The sequence below is a fragment of the Anas acuta genome, chromosome 6 (assembly GCF_963932015.1).
Source record: "Anas acuta chromosome 6, bAnaAcu1.1, whole genome shotgun sequence".
Taxonomy (NCBI): Eukaryota; Metazoa; Chordata; class Aves; order Anseriformes; family Anatidae; genus Anas; species Anas acuta.
Window position 1 is genome coordinate 32765567 of NC_088984.1, and position 20077 is coordinate 32785643.

The 20077-nt window shown below is 42.6% G+C and overlaps 1 protein-coding gene and 1 long non-coding RNA gene across 11 annotated transcripts in view; one reads left to right on the top strand and one right to left on the bottom strand.

The window, feature by feature from the left end:
• Positions 1-20077, top strand: part of KANSL1L (KAT8 regulatory NSL complex subunit 1 like) — a 63141-nt gene that overhangs the window by 4940 nt on the left and 38124 nt on the right. For 7 of the 10 annotated variants that reach the window (XR_011097795.1, XM_068686446.1, XM_068686447.1 and 4 more), the window contains exons 2-4: positions 400-1416; positions 15097-15238; positions 18924-19121. Coding sequence is in view for 9 of the 10 variants with exons in the window: in XM_068686441.1 (XP_068542542.1) it covers positions 400-1416; positions 15097-15238; positions 18924-19121 (1357 nt within the window). In the remaining variant the exon portion in view is untranslated. Of the gene's footprint in view, positions 1-298; positions 1417-15096; positions 15239-18923; positions 19122-20077 lie in introns of all 10 variants that reach the window. The other 3 variants (XM_068686443.1, XM_068686442.1, XM_068686449.1) reach the window with 3 other exon arrangements.
• On the bottom strand, positions 1239-3539 carry LOC137858530 (uncharacterized). The gene is made up of 2 exons (XR_011097802.1): positions 2184-3539; positions 1239-1709 (listed from the first exon to the last, which is right to left on the bottom strand). It is a non-coding gene; the product is annotated as an uncharacterized lncRNA (long non-coding RNA).

Consider the following 20077-nt stretch of genomic DNA (forward strand, 5'->3'; position numbering starts at 1 on the left):
TGAGAGGCTTATTTCTAAGACTGATAGGATCAGAAATGTGATGAGGTGTGAACGCTTACTCCCCTGCAAGGTGGAGGCTTTTATTGCACATGGGACAACCTCTGCGTGAAATAAATTAAAATTTGAGTGTTCTTGTTTGCCTCGTGGGAGGGCGTAGTCTGTGCATGTTCTTTAGATAATGCCCTTTTTATGACATTTAAATAATGTTTAAGTGTTGAAAGACTGAAGTGCCTGACTGAGTTGTATTTGTATCATGTCATGAAAATGAGGAAATTTACATGGCCCGTGTTGTTTTCAGGTTTGCTGTAAACTACCTACAGTAGCTATAATGACACCAGCCCTCAGAGAGGCAGCAACAAAAGGTCATGGTATCCACTTGTCACCTTCTTTGTCCTCTAGAGCTATGGAGTCTGATACAACTTTGTGCATGGAAAATTCCAGAGCAGTGGAAGAGAAGATAAGAGAGGACTCCATCGCACGGATTACTTGCTCAGTCCTGGGGTTCCCCACTGCTGAGCCCAGCCTCAGGAATGATATCTTCAGCATGCAGCATTTCGCTTCTCCGCCGTCCTCCAAGCGCTATCAGTCTGTCTTGTTAATGAGCACAAATTCTGCATTTAGCAACAAAACCGGTAAGCAAATGAAATCGGGAGAGCCTGACTGCTCCAGGATGAGAAGCGCGTTACATAATGGTGCTGACACATCGCTCGGTCACATCAGTCATTCGGGACCTGAGGAGCAGGTCAAAGGGGTCGCTTTTCCAGACACCGCACCTCCAAATCTGGCAGAAACGCCAAGACTTTCGGATTCAAATGTGACCGAATCCAGTACTGCAGAAGAAATGCAGCTCTTAAATGGTAAATGGTACAAGAAGAATGGGTTTTGGGGTAGGGCTTTGGGAGTCTGCACTGAAACAATAAAAGGGGGTTTATTACACCAAATTCTTCACGGGCCTTCAGAAGGGATTTTGAGCTGCACCCCGAAGGAGGTGTATGCTCGCTTACTCCAGTGTGTCACTAAGCAACAAAAGGAAATCAGCCGCGCCAAAAGGACTCAGAAACGTTTACAAATGCTCCTGGCAAAGCACGTTATCAAACACTGTGATCAGCAGCTGAAATGCTTTGTAAAACATCAGTTACAAAGAATGAAGGTTTTCCACGAACCAACCAGGTTTTCGAGCAGTGGCTCCGTCAGGTGCGCGGAAGGTTGGCCAGAAAACAGCACAGCTACTTCGGAAGGTAGTTCCAGTGCGGATGTACAGAACGGAGTTTGTGTTGCTCCGGGGGAAATCCGGGGCTTTGCACTTTCTACCGGAGGGCTGCTGTCTCGTGTGGAGAAGGACCTGGACTCGGATGCAACGTGTAGCAGCTCAGACGAAGACTGTGACGAACAGACTGTAAGAACAACTGTGGAAGCGTAAGTGTTAAATTCCTGCTAGACTCATGTGCTTCATGCTTATAAATCAAGCTGGAGGGGGCTAGACCTGCAAATTCCTTCTGGTGTGAGTAACCTCACTCCGTAGGTAGGCCTCCTGCAGGAGGACTGCCGATGTGAGCCGGGTTTGGCAGGGTCCAGCCAGAAGTAGGAGCATGGAACTGTGCAGCATTTACGGAGCAGTAACTTCAGCAGGCTGTAGAGCTTGACTTTGTACTGCATCCTGTCAGCTTGCATTGCATTAGCACTGCTAATTATTCACCACTCCAGTGATGCTGTAAATCAAAACAAATAGTGATAGCAGTGCAGAAAAGGATACATTAGGCCAGTAAAAAAAAAATAAATCTTTTTATTCTTGTTCTGAGTCATTAAGTATTAGTCAGCAGTAAGATCTTGAAGTCCACTATTACATGGTAAAGACTAAATATGATCATCAATGCAGATGTCAAGCCATCCAGAATCTGGGGGGTGCACATTGAAAAAGTTTGGTTCTCTGAATTATAATTAAAAATGTTAATTTACTTAATGAGGTTGCTCTGTTAATTTGAAGCTGGCAGGATTGTTTTTGTTGTTGCTGGTATCTTTTTCAAGAAGTACTAGAGTGAAATTAATGTAATTAACTAATTCCGCAGTTCTCTGGGTCTATTAAATTGACAAGTAACATGTCAATACGAATTATTGTAGCTTTGGAAATCGGTGATGGGGAAGACAAGTGGATGGTTATATTGTTTTAGCCTGTTTTTTCTTACCTTACTACAATATTAACTCTCCGCTGTTGAGAAATCGTAGAAAGCAGTGAGAAGACAGCTTCTTTCCCCTTCTGACAGGTGAAGAGAACAGAGCACATCTTAAGATCTGGTAGGATGTGATGGTGAGAGTAGATAGGTAGGAACTTTCTGGTGCTTACATTTGTAGCACCTGAACTCAGGACAGTTTTTGTGTTTGTTGATCTCCTATTACAGGAGGGGACTTTTAGGGAGTTTCTGGAAAGCACTAAGAGTAATACTGGTGTTGAAGGAAAATCAGGTATTTAAAAAAAAATTCTTAGTTTTTTCAAAAGCTTAATGTGCAGAAAAAATCAAGGAAACTTCATCTTCCTTTGGAAGAGAGCTGTGCCCTATTATGTGGTTATAGCTTCATCAACGAAAGCTTCGATACAGCGTGGTTGTGTCAAATCCCTGCTGCATTTTGTTGAACTCTGTAGATCTGGAAAACAGTAGAAGAAAAGCAACATAAACACGAGTTTTCATTTTCTTTTACATATTGTCAGTGGTAAATACAATATTAAAAAGACCAAAGCGTAATGAGTTGCCAGCTGAGCTATGATCGCCTTAAACATTTGAGTCTGCACAAAATTATTCTTTTGAAATACTTCAGTGCAAACACAGAATCGTTGGCTCCTGGTGCTGGAGAATCCGCATTCTTCTCTTAGCTGATACCTTTGAACTTCTGAGTACCAGCTCTGCCTCTCGGGTTCTTATCTGGTGATTACATGACCTGAATAGGGAGAACTGATGGGAAATGCTGATTCTCGGAGGGTTGTGAATAGTCTAAAACTTGGACTGAAGCTCTGTGCGAGGGCTTTCTTTTTTATTCTTGCCAGGGACAGTCCAGTTTCTCATTCTGCCGGTCCTTTAAGTTTATTTCTTCTTTTAGCTTTCGAATTCCTTAAGTTATCTTTCCACTTAAGGCTTATTCAGTTTGTTTTGTTGCACTGACAAAAAAATGCAGAGGCTTATTAACCACACAGACACCACCTTTGGCTCAGGAAATCCCCAACCTGCAGCTGCTGGAAGCTGAGGGAGTATTCTTGAGCAGTGCTGCTCTGCGCTGCTCCGTTTCAAGGCTGTTATCTGGCCGCTGCTTAGAGGCAGGACACTCAGTAGATCATCTGTAGGCTGACTTCGTGCAATCTCTTTTTTTTCTTTTTCCTCTTTTTATGTTCTTCCAGTAGAGCAGCAGGAATACTGTGGTTAGCACTGGGCATTAGCAAAGGCTTTGCTGTGTTGTCGGCACGAGAATCACCGGTGTTTGAACTGTGCTGCTGGACCAGCAAGCTCAGAGTTAAAGCACTGGCTAATTTAAGCTGAAGACTTTTGTCTGTGTGCACAGGTTGAGCCAATGCTTGAATTCACATTGCAGCAAACACACGCTGTCTCTTATCAGAATTTATTGCTATCTTAAGCTTGGAATGGTTTTCTTCCTTCTCCACCTTTCCCAAGATGTGTCTGCCTGGCTAAAAGGCCACACTTTTCCTCTGGGATGGCAAAGGTACATCAGTTCTGCAGCAGTGCAGCTGCTGAGCCTTGCTTTTCTCATGAGCTCTATCACTTGGAAGTTTCTGCAGGTTGCCTTTGAGCAGGACAAAAGCCCAAAAACCTAAAAGTTAGCATCCATTTTTACTCCCACTTAGTGGATTTATGTTGCTGTGAAATGCCTTTCTCTCCTAGGGAATTGGTTCTTAGTGCTTTCCAGAAATACTGTGATTATGTGGGTGAGGGAATGGTCGTTGCCTCGCTTTTTGACTTTTATTTCTCACCTGGAAAGACTCCTCCTCTCTGTTATATTCTAGACGTCATGAGGTTCTATTAATGCAGTGACGGATGGGGAAAATGTTTGTGGTTTGCCTGTGTCACCTTACACCGATTGCATTTAACTTTCACAAATGATCATGCTAGTCGGAGGCTATTTGCAATAGGTCATTGCTACATCCTTGTTTTGTGTGTGTGGGAGGGGGTATCAATCCAAAACGTACGGGGAGAGAGAGGACCCTCCACTTTCATGTTTACCTGAGACCAGGCTGTTTCCCATCAGCACGGAGAAGTTCTGATTCCAGCCCCAATATTTCATGGCAGGCAAAAAAAACGGAGCTATTTTTAACCTCTTGAACCTGTTCATTCTCGTTACCCTGAAAAGGGTTTTGCCCGATGAGTGTTGACATAAGCTCTTCTGAGCTGTGTCTCGATGCTTCGTGTCTCAAGTACGATTGTCTCTATCCATCTATCTCAATACCCATGTTGGTTGGTTGCAAATAGCCCCTACAAGGTGCTTAGACCGGCGCTCATCCCTTGGGCCTCGCATTGGTGCTGTCCTCACACAAGAGTTTCTTGGTCTGCTGGTGAGCGCAGTGCTTTTAGCTGACAGTTCACCGTGCTTCTCTGGTTTCTAGAGAGACCGGAAAATCTTGTCCCAGTTCTGAAACTTCATCAAAACATATTTGGGCTTTTGAGTATTTGTCAATATGAAGAAACAGTTGGTTTATCTCAGGAATTTTGGCGTTTTGCTGCTGGTGTCAGCTCAACGGCATCTTTAACTTGTCACATCTTTCGTGGAAGGTTTCTTAGGCACTGTACCAAACCGTCCTCAGTAGCTTGTCGTTTCCTAGCACTGTTCTGGCCTTTGGGCCAGAAATTCCCTGCAACACTGTGTAGGAGATATGGTGGTGCTTCTCCGTGCTTTCTTAAAGACGTTAGGTGCTAGCTCCATGTTCAGTGCGTTAACCAAAGCATGGAGTGCCCAGGGAGGCCATCAGAAAGCTGAGCATAGGCAGTTCCCTCAGGAATTCACAGCAGCCAGCTAAAATGCAGCATAGACAACGCTGCGCCAGCCGAGGTTATTTAGAACTTTTTGTTTTTTCTTGAACATGGAAGATTTACCATAGAAAATGATGTCAGATTTCAAACAAGGTGACTGGGGGGAGGATGTGAGTTTGCAGTGCTTTCAAGAGCATCTCTGCTCAGGGAGCTGCCTGCCATATCTTCCTGGGCTAACTGCATCCTCAGTCAGGTGTTTTGTGTGATCCTGATGTGGCAGGAGGTTCTGGTTGTTTGCAGTGTAAATGCCCTGCGTGATCTTCCAGAATCAAAAGATCCATCCCTGGGGTTCTTTGAAGGCACAGCTGCTCACTCCATCAAACAGGAATGTCTGTACCTAATTGATTAGAGAGGAAAGCTTTTTACAATAGATTTTTCTGTGAAACAAGTCGCTGTCTGTCTACTTGGGAAAAGTCCCGTGCCCTTTTCCCCCAGTCCTCTTCCCCCGTCTGAACACAATCCCTTTGCATCATGTGGTGGGATTTTTTCCTTCTGAAATATTTTCATGCTTTTCCTCTGATTTTGAAGGACATGTTTTACTGATTATCTTCCAGCAACCTCAAGCCTGACGAAGTAGCATTGTTGTACTTTTCCATGCCCACAGGGTTCATTGCGCCTGGAAACTTTTCTAATGAATGTGCAGAGATAGTAAATCTGCCCCCACCTCCTACTTTTTCTTTTTTTTTTCCTTTAATTTCTAGTTGGAAAGAGAAAAGATTGGAAATCTACTTTTAGTACAAATACTTGGCGGGGAGGGGAGTGGTAAGGCGGAAAGAATACAGGAAGGAAGAAAATATTATGACTGGTATCTCCAGATCTCGTCTGTTTGTTCTAGATTATTTTCCATTTTTGCTAGCATTTTTCTCATGGCTAATTAAGGAACATCAGTGCACTTCTGCAGGCCTCACGACAGAAGGCACTGCTGAAGGGCTGGGGCTCATTGCCCATCTTTGAGCCGTGTTATAAGGGGAAGCTATTTGTTTTTGCAAGATCAGGTCCTAATTTTCCACTCTGAGCTGTAATTTCACTTCAAACCTGATAAGAGAACTGGATTCTGGTTTTTGGAAGGGGAGGGAGACAGTCTGCCAGCACTAAATGCTGTTCTCCGTTTCTCTTAAGCACAAACCCCCAATTGTTTCCAGTTTTTAAGACCTTTGTAGTTTACAAGTCAGGGAAATGTCTTATTTGCATAAAAGATTAATGTGAGGGCTTTTGAATACATAGAAATTTGTAGGTGCTAATAATATGCTGATTTCAAAATGTTTTACACATTGCTTTTTCACGAATTCCATTCTCTTAATTCTTGGCTCTTGTCACTAGGATGTGGGAGGAGAGTTGTTACCAGGGAAAGAAAGGAAAACCAGCTTTCTATTACCTTCTGTTTTCTTTCTAGGGGCACAGGTATTATTTCAGAATATATTTTAACCTCACTTGGTTGGATTTCCATGCGAGGGATTTACAACTTTTGGGTCCCCCTTTCCTTTTACTGTTTTTCTTTAGAAATCTGGTGTACGGCAATAGCAACTTGGTTTTGTGCAAGACTTCCTTCTTGCAAGACCGGAGTAATGCTCTTGTGAATAAGGATCCTGATTTCGAACCTGTAATTACATTAATATTTCTGCAGCTGCTGAAAGCGGGCTGAATGGTTGTAATGAAAGACAGCAAGTTTGACAAGTTGTAACATGCGAGGGAATCTCAGAGCTGGGAATGTCAAAGCTTTTGAGCTAAATAAGTGCTGAATGCATATTAAATAAAAACTTGGCAGTGCTCTTCTGAATGACAGCTTAATACACAGTCACTACAGCATAGTAGAGCAGAGACTGTAATAAGCAGACACATGTATGTACACGATATCCTCGCGCGCTTAATTAAATGGTAGATCAAGAAGAGTTTTTGGTGCTCGATGTGAACTGCTGATTAATCAGGGCTTTACGGCGAGCTTTTCTTCTGTTGCTAAGCTGTGAAATGTGCTTGTTTTTATTGCAAGATTTGTTTACGATCAACAGCAAACTGTCTCTGTTCCATCTTGTGGAGCGAGGGCATTGTGATTTCAGTTTGCAGATAACGTTGATTTCAGAAGAATCGACTTCAAAGGGATACAGCCAGTGCCTTTGAAAATCAGTGTTCGTGGGCCCCTGATACAGGAAATCATTTAAATGCTTTCCGTTTCACATGAAATAAAAAGTGTGCATAAAGGCTTCCCAAAATAGGAATGCTCTCCTGTAACAGGGTTTCATTCATACTGCTAAATATGGGTTAGGAATGTAACTTTAGATCTTAGATTTAAATATATTGACCTATGCTCTTTTTTATTGAAACCGAAATCGCTGTAAATTATTTTCATCCCAACGTTTTACCTAGCTGCTGTGGGCTAGAAAGCTTTGGTGGGGAATTTTAATGACTTCCCAATTAACAAACTTCTAATTCTCAACTCAGGCATTAAAATAAATGCAAACTGAAGTGCGTGCATCATAACCTACCCTTCCTCCCAGCCAGCAGGGGCTCACAGGGTAACCATGAAATCCAGTAGGCCTCCACCCCAGGCTCCTACCAAACCCCCAAACCAAGAAGGTTGCAACAGTCCAAGCACAGATTCGTCCTTCTGTCCGTCCCTTGTCCCTGCAGCCCCTGGCGCTCCGTACAGCCAGAGCGAGGCCAGTTAGAAGCTAGAGTGAGATGTCACGGCACTGCCACACCTGCCTGCCCCCAGAAGAATATAAGTACAGATTTTGGGACAAACTTTGGAGCTTGCAAAGGAGCACTGATACTCTGCCTGCGTGCTGCAATAATGTGCTACTGTACTTGTCTTTGAAGGATTATATTGTAAGCTCTGTCTTACTTTATGTTGATCGTGGGATGCATACATAGCGCTGCTTCCTTGATGTCTTCTTTCAAGGGCAGTTGTGTAATACAGGGAATTTCTAGGCTAGTGTTCCTGGTGTTTTGTTGTTAGCCTATTATGTTGTGCCATTTCAAGGACGAGAAAAAAAGCCTGTTTCCAGGCAGCCCTGGTGTTCCTGAGTTTGGTTTTTTAATTTTATATTTTCCCATGCATGTTAGCACTACCTGCTTCTATGCTCTGTTGATCTGATCTGCAGCATGCAGAAGTTAAGTGGAAGAAGCTGGGGTGCTGGAGCAGCCCATGGAAACTTAAAAACTCATTCCAAAATATTTTGAGCAAATGGCATTTCTGGCTAAGCATTTTGCAGGTGTTTTTATTTTATTTTATTTTATTAAAAGGTGAAATGGTGCCGACTGTTTACCTTTCACAGGTTTTTACTTCTCGGGTGGTTAATATTCTAACTGACCCTACCTCCACCAGCAGTTTGGCCTTTTATCATTAACATCTGTGAAGAATTACGTAAAGAGAACTGAAGATGAAAAGCACCTACCAGTTCGTGAAGTCAGCCATTGGAGTTCAGCACTGTAACAGATACCTGTTTTAAGAAGCTGAATGTATTTGTTTTCTTGAGCCCTAAACTAACAGTTCAGTGCGAGTGTGACAATTCAGTCTCTGTATAAGAGCTATAGGAATTGTATGATTCAGTGCAGGAGCCTTGTAGCTGGAAAATACTGACTGTAGCATCTCCTTGCGTTAGAAGATGTAATTTCTCCTTTTCTAGGATATCCAAGCACAGAAACTCCTTTTTTCTCCTTATATTTTCAGTTATCCTACAGTTGTTTGTTTTTTTTTTTTTTCCCCAATAGTGATCTTCCCCTTTGCTTCTCCCCTTCTTACTTTCCCTTCTAAACTTATTTGTGGGAGATGTAAAAATCTTACTGTGTTGCCGCTTATTTTTCTCTCCACTCTAACGCTGTATCATGGATTTTCTTTTCCAGGGAAACCCACAGTTATGGTTGATAATTTCAGGTATTAGTGCCTAAATTCCTCAGGCCTGCTGGCTCAGCAGAAATATTCAGCTGGATCAAGTTTGGCAGTTTGGGAAGACAAGAGATGGTGGGCGCCAGGAATTGTTGCGATAAGCAGTTGCCGATGTCTGTAGACGATAGGGAGAGCTGTAACCCATCTGCTGGGAGGCCGGGTGGTGTTTAAGAGGGAAATCTCTGCCAGGTAAAAACTCCTGGTGAACGCCAAAGAAGATAGCAAGCCTGACTGATCCAGCTGCAGACCTTTTATGAGGTCTCAGCATAACTCTGCGTACCAGAGTGCCTCTCTCAACCCATGAAGGGTTTTTGAGTGTGTAGCTTGGTTTGGTGCCTGTTAGCACAAAACGGTGGCACATTGCTCTCCGTGTTTGGTCTGTGGTGACTGTCAGAGTAAATAAGCAGTGTTCTGTTGTGTGGTGCGATGCCAGAGGATGGTTCTAGCTGCAGCTTGTTTTAATCTTGTTTTCACTCTGGGAAGCATGGAAGAGGTTGAGTTCACAAGGCAGCACTCCGATTTTTCTGTCATGTCCTTATTATGGATTTAACAGTTAACTGGTCCAGGGGAATTAATACTTCAACAGCAACTGAAGTTAGTTAATTCTGAAAACAAACATTAAGTAGGCGTGCTGGAAGAATTAGTCCTTGAGAAAGCATTTACGGGTCATTTCAGAGTTGGACATGTTTGTTTAGCCATTACAAGGATTGGAAGTTTTTGGTGGGAGTGGGCATTTTTATCTCATGAGTAAAATCTAGATAAGATTGTCTAGAGTACATTCACGACATGTCTGAATTCACCTATTTTAAGCATTTTTTTAATATGATACCAGCTCCTGGTTTTCATATGTTAACTCCTGTTGACTGGCAGAGAGGAGAAAAGGAGCCCTGCTGAATTTCACTGCTGTGCTGTCAGAAGCCCCGTGCTCACCTTAATGCCTTGCAAAACTGCTCATATCCAAGCCAGCTGCTTTCTGAGCATTGCCACGTGTAGTCCCAGGCAAGCTGCCTGCAACGCTGGTGTAAAATCAGGGCCAGTTGAGGACGTTCACAGGCTCATGGCTCTGCTCCCGTGGGACCCCACACAGCTAGCATGCTGTTATGCCGGGGTGAAACAGTGCCACGGGGTGGATGTGAACTCTTTGGTGTTTGCATACGATTGAGTGAGCTTCCCAAGACAACCGGGGGATGTGTGATATGTTTTTTTTTCCAGCGTGTGTTAAGTCTCATGAATTTCAGCATGATTCATACGATGTCTGGATAGGATTTAAAGATTTTCCGATTGTTCACTTTTCAATTCTCAGACTTGAGTCCTTCATTAGAATAGTCAAGTTCTGCTGTTGTTTGCAGTGACTCCCTACAAGACAGGTGATTAGCTTGTAATCCTGAGAGTAATTAGTCTGTAGTTTGAGCTGATCCTTGCTCCCAAATATTTCATCGTCACATGGTTGGCAATGGGCCTATGGTAGCACAGGAGATCCCAGCGAGAGGAGGAGATGAACCATCAGGGCTGGCTGTGGTCAGGATCACTGCATCGCTTTGGGACTAAATCATCTGAAAACTGGATACCGCAACAACGTGGGATTAAATGGGAGGGGATGTGGCATGGCAGGGAGAGCAAAAACCACAGGGTTAGGAAACCGAGGTGGGCATGTAAGTGTGAGAGCATGTCAGGAGCAGCTGCTGTTCTTCCATTTCCTGCGGAATTTTGGAGTTTTTCCCATCCACCCAACGTGAATGCCTTCCTCCCCTGCTTGTCCTTGTTGAAAAATGTCAAAACTTGACAATTCTGACGTTCTTTGAAACAAAGCTTTTGGGAGGAGCCTGGGTTTTGAGTTGGCAAACCTGCGTTCTGGAGTCTTGGTGTGGGTCTGCCGCAAGCATCCTCCTTTCCTGTGTGGTAGGAAGCATCCTTGTCCCTGCAGGCATGGTGTGGTAGGGGTATGCTAAGTGTTCCCTCTCAAAATCAGGAGGCCAGAAGGCTTTGCTTTCCTTTTAATTTTCACAACTTGAGATAAGCATGGAGAACCTTGCTTTGCATTCAGCTGTATGCACTGAAGTATCGGCTTTCCAGAGCACCTGTGCAAAACCCAAAGAGCAGTGTGTGCCTAGCACAGCAGTGTTATTTTGGCTAGCGGTTCCCCTTTGCACTTGGTTAAGTAGCCTGGGGTTGTTCTTTGGGACAGGCTGATCTTAGCTATTGGAAAACATAAATCTCACCCTCAACTTCAGTGAGGCCCCAGGAGGAGAAGACACTTCTCGGAGTCCTCCAGCTTTCTTCTGTGCTCTCTGTGGCTTGTTTGTTCTTTTGCATTGCTTTTTTCTTTTTTCCTGTTGCAAGCCATACAGGACTGACCTCCTGCAGTTCAGCCAGAACAGTAGAAATGCCAGCCAGCATCTCACCAGAAGACAGATTTCGCCTCTCCTGCAATTCCAGCATGTTTTTCTAGGGAAATTCAAATGGTTTACTTGTGCAAAATGAGGATTGCTCCATTTCTTGTCATGCTCATGGCCCCGAAGGAGTGCAGGAGATCACCTGCAGCTCGAGAGTCAGCTCAAGAGCACTCAGTTTATCTGCTGATAAATGTTTCACTGTATTATAGCACTGACCATTAGTAACTGTTGGAAATATGACGTGGTTTGTATGGACTTGCTGGCAGAATTTGAAATTCCTGTGGAGGAGGTAGGATGAGGAAGCACAGGAACTAAGAGAAGCTCTGCAAAAGGAGAGCAGAGGAGGCAGGACAGACAGCTGCTTCTTTTCTTGTCTCCTTCCCAGCAGAGAACCAGAGCTGGGAGCTTCTGCTGTAGCATCTGAGCTGACTTCCTCCTTCAGTCCTGGTTCTTTTTGTAACTTTGGTGGGTGCTTTTTTGTTTTGTTTTGTTTTGTTTTTTCCCTTCTCTGGATCTGTAAAAGTAACAAGTTTCACCTTGAAACGGCTTTTTTTATCCACCTAAGCCAACAAAGGAAGAAAAAGAGAGGGACACCGGAGTTACTAATCATCCTAGTGTTAAAAGTATTCAGTCATCTACTCCTGTTCGTCAAAAACTGCCCCGCAAATTCTTGTTGTCTCATTTCTTCGCTTAGTGAATGTTAGGCTGTACACTGCAACATACCAGGAACATGATACACAGCAATTATGGCTTATTGTTTTATTGGGATAGCGGCTTGTTGCTATTCAGTGCTTGGCTTGCCGTAATATTTGCTTGCATACAGCTCACTGTGAGATAAAGGTAGCGTATAAAGATCTTATGATTTGCTGGGGTGTTATAGGATTTACTAAATAGGTTGTAGAGAAACACATTCGGAGGCAAAGATGGTAGATAAATAATGTGAGCTCAAACAAAGGGCGAGGGACTGAGATGGGAACAGAATTTTGTATCTTGGCACTTGCCTTGCACCTCCAGCCCCTTCCCTTGTGCACCTGTCTGTCTGTCTGTCTGCAAGGCATCAGAACCAGGGAAGGGATTGAGCCTTTAACGTGCTTCATTCACCTTCCTCCTGAGGTTAAAATTAACTCTGCACCCGTGTCACTGCGTGGCTGCCCAGCTGCTCATACTGACACCAACACGGGGCAGCCGGGGCTGGCCGGGGTGAGAAGCTGAAGTCGCTTCCTTTGGCGTGAGCCTGGTCTTGGAACTGGTGGAAACTTCCTCGCAGAGGAGCCTCAGGACATCGTTATTACAGTGTAATTAAACTAACAGGATTTAATTGCATACCACTCTTACTTTATGGCTTTAAGAAATACCTATGTAGAATTTAGAAGGGAATATCTACATAACAGATTTAACACCAGATGCGTGAATTTGAGACTGAGTTTTGTGTTAAAGGAAATAAAAGCTGTGCAAACACGTTTTTGAAAAATAACTTGTGATGCAACTGTGGAGTGGATTTGTTTGAGATGAAAGGCAGTAATATACAGATAGGATTTGTTTATCTTAAGGTTACAAAATTTAATTGCTCTTCCATTATCTGTTGTGGTTAGCTGTGTGAGCATGGATTCCCTTACTGGCACGCTGGTTTCATACATAAGACCAGCTGCAGCCCTTGCCATTCCTCTTTTTGTTTCCCAGCTGTGTGGACAGGCTTTTTATTTTTATATATTTATTTATTTATTTCCTCTTCTGCTCTGCTCCCCCCTCCATGATCTGCTTTAGAGCAGCAGTGTTCTCCCAGCACTGCAGTATCTGGCTTGGGCTGTATTTCTGGCAGCGTGCTCCACCTTCTTTCACCTGGCCTTCTTGGGGTATTGTCCAGCTTCTGTGGAGTATTTTTTTTGCAACTATCATCTTTATTCTTGTTTAACTTCCCGTGTTAAACTTAACTAACGGAAGTGTTACAGCCTCAGTAGGCAGCTTTTTCCTTAGAGCTAGCATTTTCCCATCCTCAGGTCCCGAGACAAATCCTCTTCCAGCCACCACGCTTGCTTGAACAGCCGACTTCACTGAACTCCACCTTGGGCCAACTGGGAATTCAGATCCTTCCCCCCAGATTATTTTATGCTTTCCAGAAGCACAAACATGCAAAATCCATCAGTCCCAGAGAAAAGTTCTCCCTGGCTAAAGCAGAAGTCACCACGGTTACTTACTGAGGGCTAGCGGTAATGGGAAAGCAAAGAGAAAGAAGAGATCATCAGAAAAAGGGGTATTTACGAGATGGCTTCCTTCTTCCCTACTTTCTCCTTTTTTCCTAGGACAAAATCACTAACATTTACATTTCTTACAATACATATTGGTAGAATTTTTGAATTTTCTGTTTGATGGTAATTTTATTTGGTTGCACTCACAGTCTGGACTTCAACGGGACGTGTCCATCTCCTGTCTAATTTCCCATGTTTGTTTTGTCTGTGCAGCAGAGAGTTGAAGTTGGTTGTAAAATATGTGGGCAGAAACAGGGAGGTATTTCCTGGTAAAAATGGGAGATGGTGTATTTTAGAGGTAACTTCCCAGAGGCTGTGTCTAGTTTTCCTTTATGATAAAGTAGACAGAACGTTCTGAGATTTTGAGTTACGTTTTATAATCTTTTCCTTAAAAAATACCAGGATTCTCAAATTGGTAATTGTTCATGCCAGAAAATGTCTGGTGTCTTCTACAGAGTGCTGTGTTACCTTTTCTTTCCTTGTTGAGATTGTTGAGGTTGGCATACAGTTCTGCATGAAACAGCAGTTTGTGTGCAGTGTTCCTGTGCCAGTTTGCTTCCAAGTGCTGGTGTCTTTTCTTTCTTCTCTTGTGATACTTTGGTGTTCTTCATTGCCAGGGGAATGAGGGATCACAAATTCTGCTTGTGTAAAACTGACCATTAAGTGTTATCCAGGGTTGTTCCAATCCAGTAGTTTCTCCCAGTAACTTGTTGGAACAAAAGCACTTCCTTTCCAGAAGTTTGGTTTTATTTATTTATTTTTATTTTACTATTATTTTAAATTTACTTTACTTTAAAGTTACTCTTGTATTATCTCTGTTCCTTAAATTTATCCGACCGTTAAAATGATTTGCTGAGTGGTACCATATGCCATTCATTTGTTTAATATGTGGGTTGAGTAAAGTTTGCTGATAGCAGTAACAAATTCAGCATAACGAAGTTAAGCTAGTCATAATGTCAAGTACCTGGAGGCATATCCTTTGTTAAAAATACACCTATTTGTAAACTGCAAGAGCCGTTATTTTGATCTACCTATACTATACTTACCCAGCTATGTTTATAAAACAACTTGAATAAAAGAAAGCTAAACTACGTGGTAGCATTCTTGGCCAGTGACTTGATAGCTCGCTGGCCATTGCTGGATGATGTCTTAGTAGATCACAGTTGTTAGCAACTGATATTCATGGAAGCTTGTGGGAGGAAGTGTGCTGCAAGAATTTGGATGCTGGCTGGTGGAGTGGCTGGAATTCTTCACAAATCTGTGATCTGCATTAACTAATACAGTGTGGTAGTTTCTCCAGCTCTGGGTTTGCAATACCTAACAGAGAAGTAGCCTAGCCTGGGAATAGTTAGGAACGTTGATCGTAATGGTTTGGGCAAGTTCTGTAGTTACAGAAATAAGCTGATGTGAAACTGGATGGGTATAATCAGATATTTTCTGAAAGCAACTGAGATGCTTGCAACATGAGGCAGAGCAGCTGTCAAAAATGTTCTTGTGCAAATGTGGTTATCTTTATTTTTGGACTAACCAGCATTTTGTCTTCACAGCAGCTATACTTCTGAATGGAAGTGGCTTGCAGACAGAGCTAGAATTGGCAGCCGTTGGACATGGCTACAAGCCCAGATTTCAGAACTAGAATACAAAATCCAACAACTAACTGACCTTCACAGGCAGATACGTGCCACCAAGGTATTGTCTGTAAGCTCATAACTGGGCTTTTCCAATCATTTTATTTTTTTTTGACAGTGTTTCTTGTAATATTTATTTCTGTGGTTCCTCGTTGTTGTTGTTGTTGTTGTTGTTGTTGTTTGTTTTGCCCTGGAGTTCTTGTATCTGAGTGGTCTGTTGCACACAAAGGTTAATGACAAAGACGTCAGGAGCTGCAAAGTGTTGTACCCTAGAGGCATCAGTACAGGTCTGGGAGTCAGGAACCTTTCTATCTGTGATAGTTAGAGACTTTGTTAGTGACTGTGAGGGTCCTGGCACAAGGTACTTCATTTGTCACGCTATTTCCCCCTCTGTGGAGAGGCAAGATTTAGCTTTTAGGAGGGGTGGTTGGCTATTTGTTTTCATGTTGAGAGGTTTGGGGGGCTTTTTTGTTATTTACAGTGCATGTTTATTCTGAGGAGTAGTTAGTTAATGTTTGTACAGCACTTTGAACAGGTCAAGGATTAATTATTACTAAAATTCCAAAGCGTATAACTCATGTACTGGCCTTTGTAAATCGAACTGGCTAGACAGTGGTAAAGTCACATTCCTGAGACATTAATAATCTATCTATCAATTTAACGGCTTGTCCAGGTCAGTCTCCTGAGCAAGAAGCCTAAACCTGTGATCACTCTGTTGGTGTGATGGTAGCAGGTTTTGGAGAAGGGCTCATTGACAAGCCTCACGTAAGTTGTGTGATGTGTGCTGGGGTCAGATAAGCACAGGTGGAGAGGAGCCAGGAGATGCTTTACGTTTTACATGGCTGAACATGAGACTTGGAGGGAGGAAAAAGGAGAGGGAAATCATGCTAGAGAGTGTTTCCTTCTGATCACATAAGAAGCCTTCTTGTCATGTGCAGCTTTGTCTCTCCTGGTCACAACCTTTCCCCAGTTAGGTTTTTCTTTAAAATAGAAGTGAAAGGAGATTTTGTATTTTGCTGAATGCTGAGTATCCCTATTTTAGTGTTGTTCTAAATACCAGATACATGCTAGATATGCTAAATACCAGATATGTGACAGATACTTGCAGCCTGTTATGCCCCAAACCTATCACACTTGAAGGTGGCGTAGATCTCATGAGCTGCAGAACAAGGAGAAAGAAATAGCAGAGAAATGAGGGAAAGAGCGTTCTTTTAGTCATGCATTTTCTTCGCATTAGGTGGCGTGTTGGCTCGGAGCCTAGTCATCTTCCTGCTGGAGATCTTTAGTGACATTCCTTTTTGCAAACTTCATGCCCCTTTCACCAGCTGTGGTGTTCAGCGTTTGGCTTTGTGTCCCACGGTGAAGGTGGATGTGTGTTTTCTTTGGCTCTGGCCATTCTGTATGCGCGTTTGTAGCATGCCAGTGCAGCGGCTATGGAAGGACATGCAGGCTGATAGAAGAGCTCTTTGTTTTCACTTAGTGGCTGCAGAGTAGTTACACAATATTGGTCGAGTTTGTATGCTCTTTAATGGTTTCAAAGTGCTTTCTGTATGTTTTGAGTGGAAAAAAATGTGATTCATAGCCAGTGAACAATGACTTCAGGCACAACAGGAAGGGAGATGGTTAACTTGCGGGCAGTTTTTTGGCCTGGTGCATTGTGTCTTCTGCATCCCCGTGCACGCAGAAGCAGAAGCTTTGGATCTTTGAGAATCGGTCCATTTAAAATCTGCTTATCTGCCTAACAAAAGAATTTGATTTAATTCTGGGGGAAGCAGGCAGGGGAATTTCGTTGCCAAAACCTACTGGTTGTAACCAGTTTGACTTGTAATTCCTATATAATCAAGGTTAGTCTTCTAATCCTTTTCTCTTCCTCTTTTATGCCTATTCTGTCTTCCTTTTCATATTTTTCAATTTACTCTTCTTTCCTTTTCCACTTCCCTCTGTCCGTGCTTGTCAGCAGGATTCCACAACTTCAAAAAATAAAATTTCAATGGAAAGAGGTGGGTGTGGGGGGTTCCCTCTTGTGAGTGCTTTTCCCGTGAGCTTCTGATTTCAGAATTTGTTTTAGACATTTAGGGATTGTTTTTAGCCTCTTCCCATGATCAAGACCTGAGATATTTTTGCTGCCTTACTTTCTAAAGCTGTTGAGCTGGCTTGTCCTCCTGTTGTGGCACATAAAAATTAGAACTATACTTGAACTTCCTTGAACGTACTGCCCACTTTGTAACTGCCGTGGCCTGCAGATTAGAGTATGATACTGTCTGGCTTCATTTCCATCTGCCAGAACTTGAAAAGCACAGATGGTGAACTACTGCCTAATAGCAAATGTGGAAAATCTTGTGTTGACCTGGTGGAAATCCAGAATCTCTGTGCGCCTGTTGGACACGGAAGCAAGTTTTTAAGCACCTGAGTTTATTTTTAAAGTTTTTTGTTGTCAGGCCTGAAGTTATAGCTTAAACAGAGGAATAAGTTAGAGGCACGAAGAGGACTGGACAATTTAATGTTTTTTCCTGGTCTCGTCTTTGAAGCCTCTTTGAGAATTGCTTTCCTGTTTTAGGGCAAGCTGCTGCTGAGGCAGGAGGCAAGGCACAAGTAAACCTATAGGACCCTTGATTTTCTACAACCTAGGTGAAGTTTGTCCCACCATCTTACAGGGGTTCCTTGTGTTCACAGTGACAGTTTTCCCTTGCTTTTAGTGGAATATTCCCACTAGAAAGAAAAATTTGAGGCAGAGCAACTGAATGATCCCATTCTTTCCATATCTGGTTGATATCTGAGTAACAATCAGTAAGCCCTTTCTCTTTGGAGTATGTCTGTAGAGGCTTGGTGGCCTTTTCTGAGTATTACCTGTATTTGCTTAAGATAATGACAAATTAAGAGGACATTTGAGGAACTGTTTGCAAGTTCTTTTTGTTTATTTTGTTGAATGCTTTAAGTTTGTTAAACCAACTGAGATGTTACCTGGGAATGTATTTTACACTTCCGTTTTTCTTATCTGTGAAGTGGAAAGCACAGTGGGGTGTTCTTTTCCTACTTTCATTTCTTAAACTGTTACTTCCCTACCATGTAAAGCTGTATTTATCTGATTAGGTGATGTACTTTAGATGATAGATCATACCTCGTACCGTGTTTGTGCAGAATGCCTTGGAAAGGATTGAGATTGCTAGAATATGTAGGGTAGTTGCCTCTGTAATTATGAAACTCTAAAAATGCTCACCTTAAAAATCAATTATTAAATTGTAAAAGGTTTTTGTTTTGATTTGTAGCAGTCTGTACTACATAAAACGACAACCTTAATGCGTTTCGTTCAGAACATGGATAAGAAAAAGAAAAATAGAGTGCTTTAAAATGCCTCAGAGAAATCCATTGGCTGCAGAATGTAACCAACTTCAAATCAAAGGTGGTTGTTTCTTGCAGAAAAAACTCTTCTTAAACCAGCAGGCAAATGATCGTGTAGTTGCTCTAATAAGTATGAATTTCTGATTTGAATTTTGGCACAGATGTTTAAGCAGTGGTTTAACACTGTAGAGCGATGGCTATTATAGGGAGTAGCACGAGCAATGCAGCTTTTCATTAATAAAAATACCTGCTATTTCTATATTTTGTGTATTTAAAATCTGGGCTAAGTGCTCCAGAGAGTCGCTGGGAGGATTTAAGGGGGATGTGCCAGGTTCAGCTGCCCCTTAAGCATGATTTAGGAGGGTTAATTCATTGTCAACCAACTGTGTTCAATTGCTGTTGTCTAGGGGATGGTGATCTTAGAAGAATTCCCATTTCCAAAAGACATTTTGAAGAAGCAAATACAATTGACAGACCAAGAAGCTTTATTAAACGCCACAGGGAATTCGCAAGCTGCCATTGAGAGACAGGATTCTTTGCCGGAGCATGACTTTGAAATGTCACCCAGCAGTCCTACCCTGCTTTTACGAAACATAGAAAAACAGGTAAAGTAAAATAAGAACTGAATGGTCGATGGAGCCAAATGATTTACTTCAGAAGCAGGGCAGGTTCCATGGTGATGCCACCCAAAAAGGAAGGTATTTTGCACTCCTGAGAGTGGGTGCTGTTGGATTCAAGGGCTTAAATAATACATTGTACACAGGTTTACAAATTAACCTTTTATTTCTGACGTGTCTGTGTTACCGCGTTGTCTCCATCAAAGCGGCCATATAACCACTTCTAAAAGCTATCCCCAAACCTGCCTCTCCCCTGTAGTTAGGTTTCGTGTGGAGTTCCCACAGGTTATTTCAGGAAATACTTGTGTGAGATGAAGGAGTGCAGCTGAGGATGGAGGTATGCTGCATTTTACGAAAGCCCCAGCTGGATATAATTGCTGGGTTGGCTTTTCAAGTGTTGCAGGAGCAATCCGGCTAGGAGCTGAGGAATTCCAGGTACTTCCGAGGCAGAGCCGTGAGCAGAGTTTTGGTTCATGGTGTTCAAAACAGGCATTTCCAAGATTAATTCCAGGAAATAACAATAGAGACTCCAGCAGGGTTTTCTTTTGCTAGAAAGTACGTAAGGAATATGGTAGGATCACATTGCTGGAGGAGATACAGGAAATTTGTTTTCTGAATGAGTTTATGGGTTTAGCGTAAAGCAAACCTAACAAAAGCAGTATGGTGCATTAATTACCTTGCTGCTGTCCCTAAATTCTTGGTCATATGCACGTTGTTCAAGTGGGGTAAAAGCAGCTTTAGATACCATGTCTGTTCCTGAATCTCTGTGCCAATTTTTCTTATTTGATAGTCATACTTTCCTGTTCTTAAAATGCTTCCCCTGTTTGATGGATCTTAACCACAACAGACAGGAGCGTGGAAGTGATGAAACAGGAAATTTATATGCACAGTGCTGGCAATTGCACAAGGTAAACCAAAGAGCATTTTTAGAATGTGGTGAACGT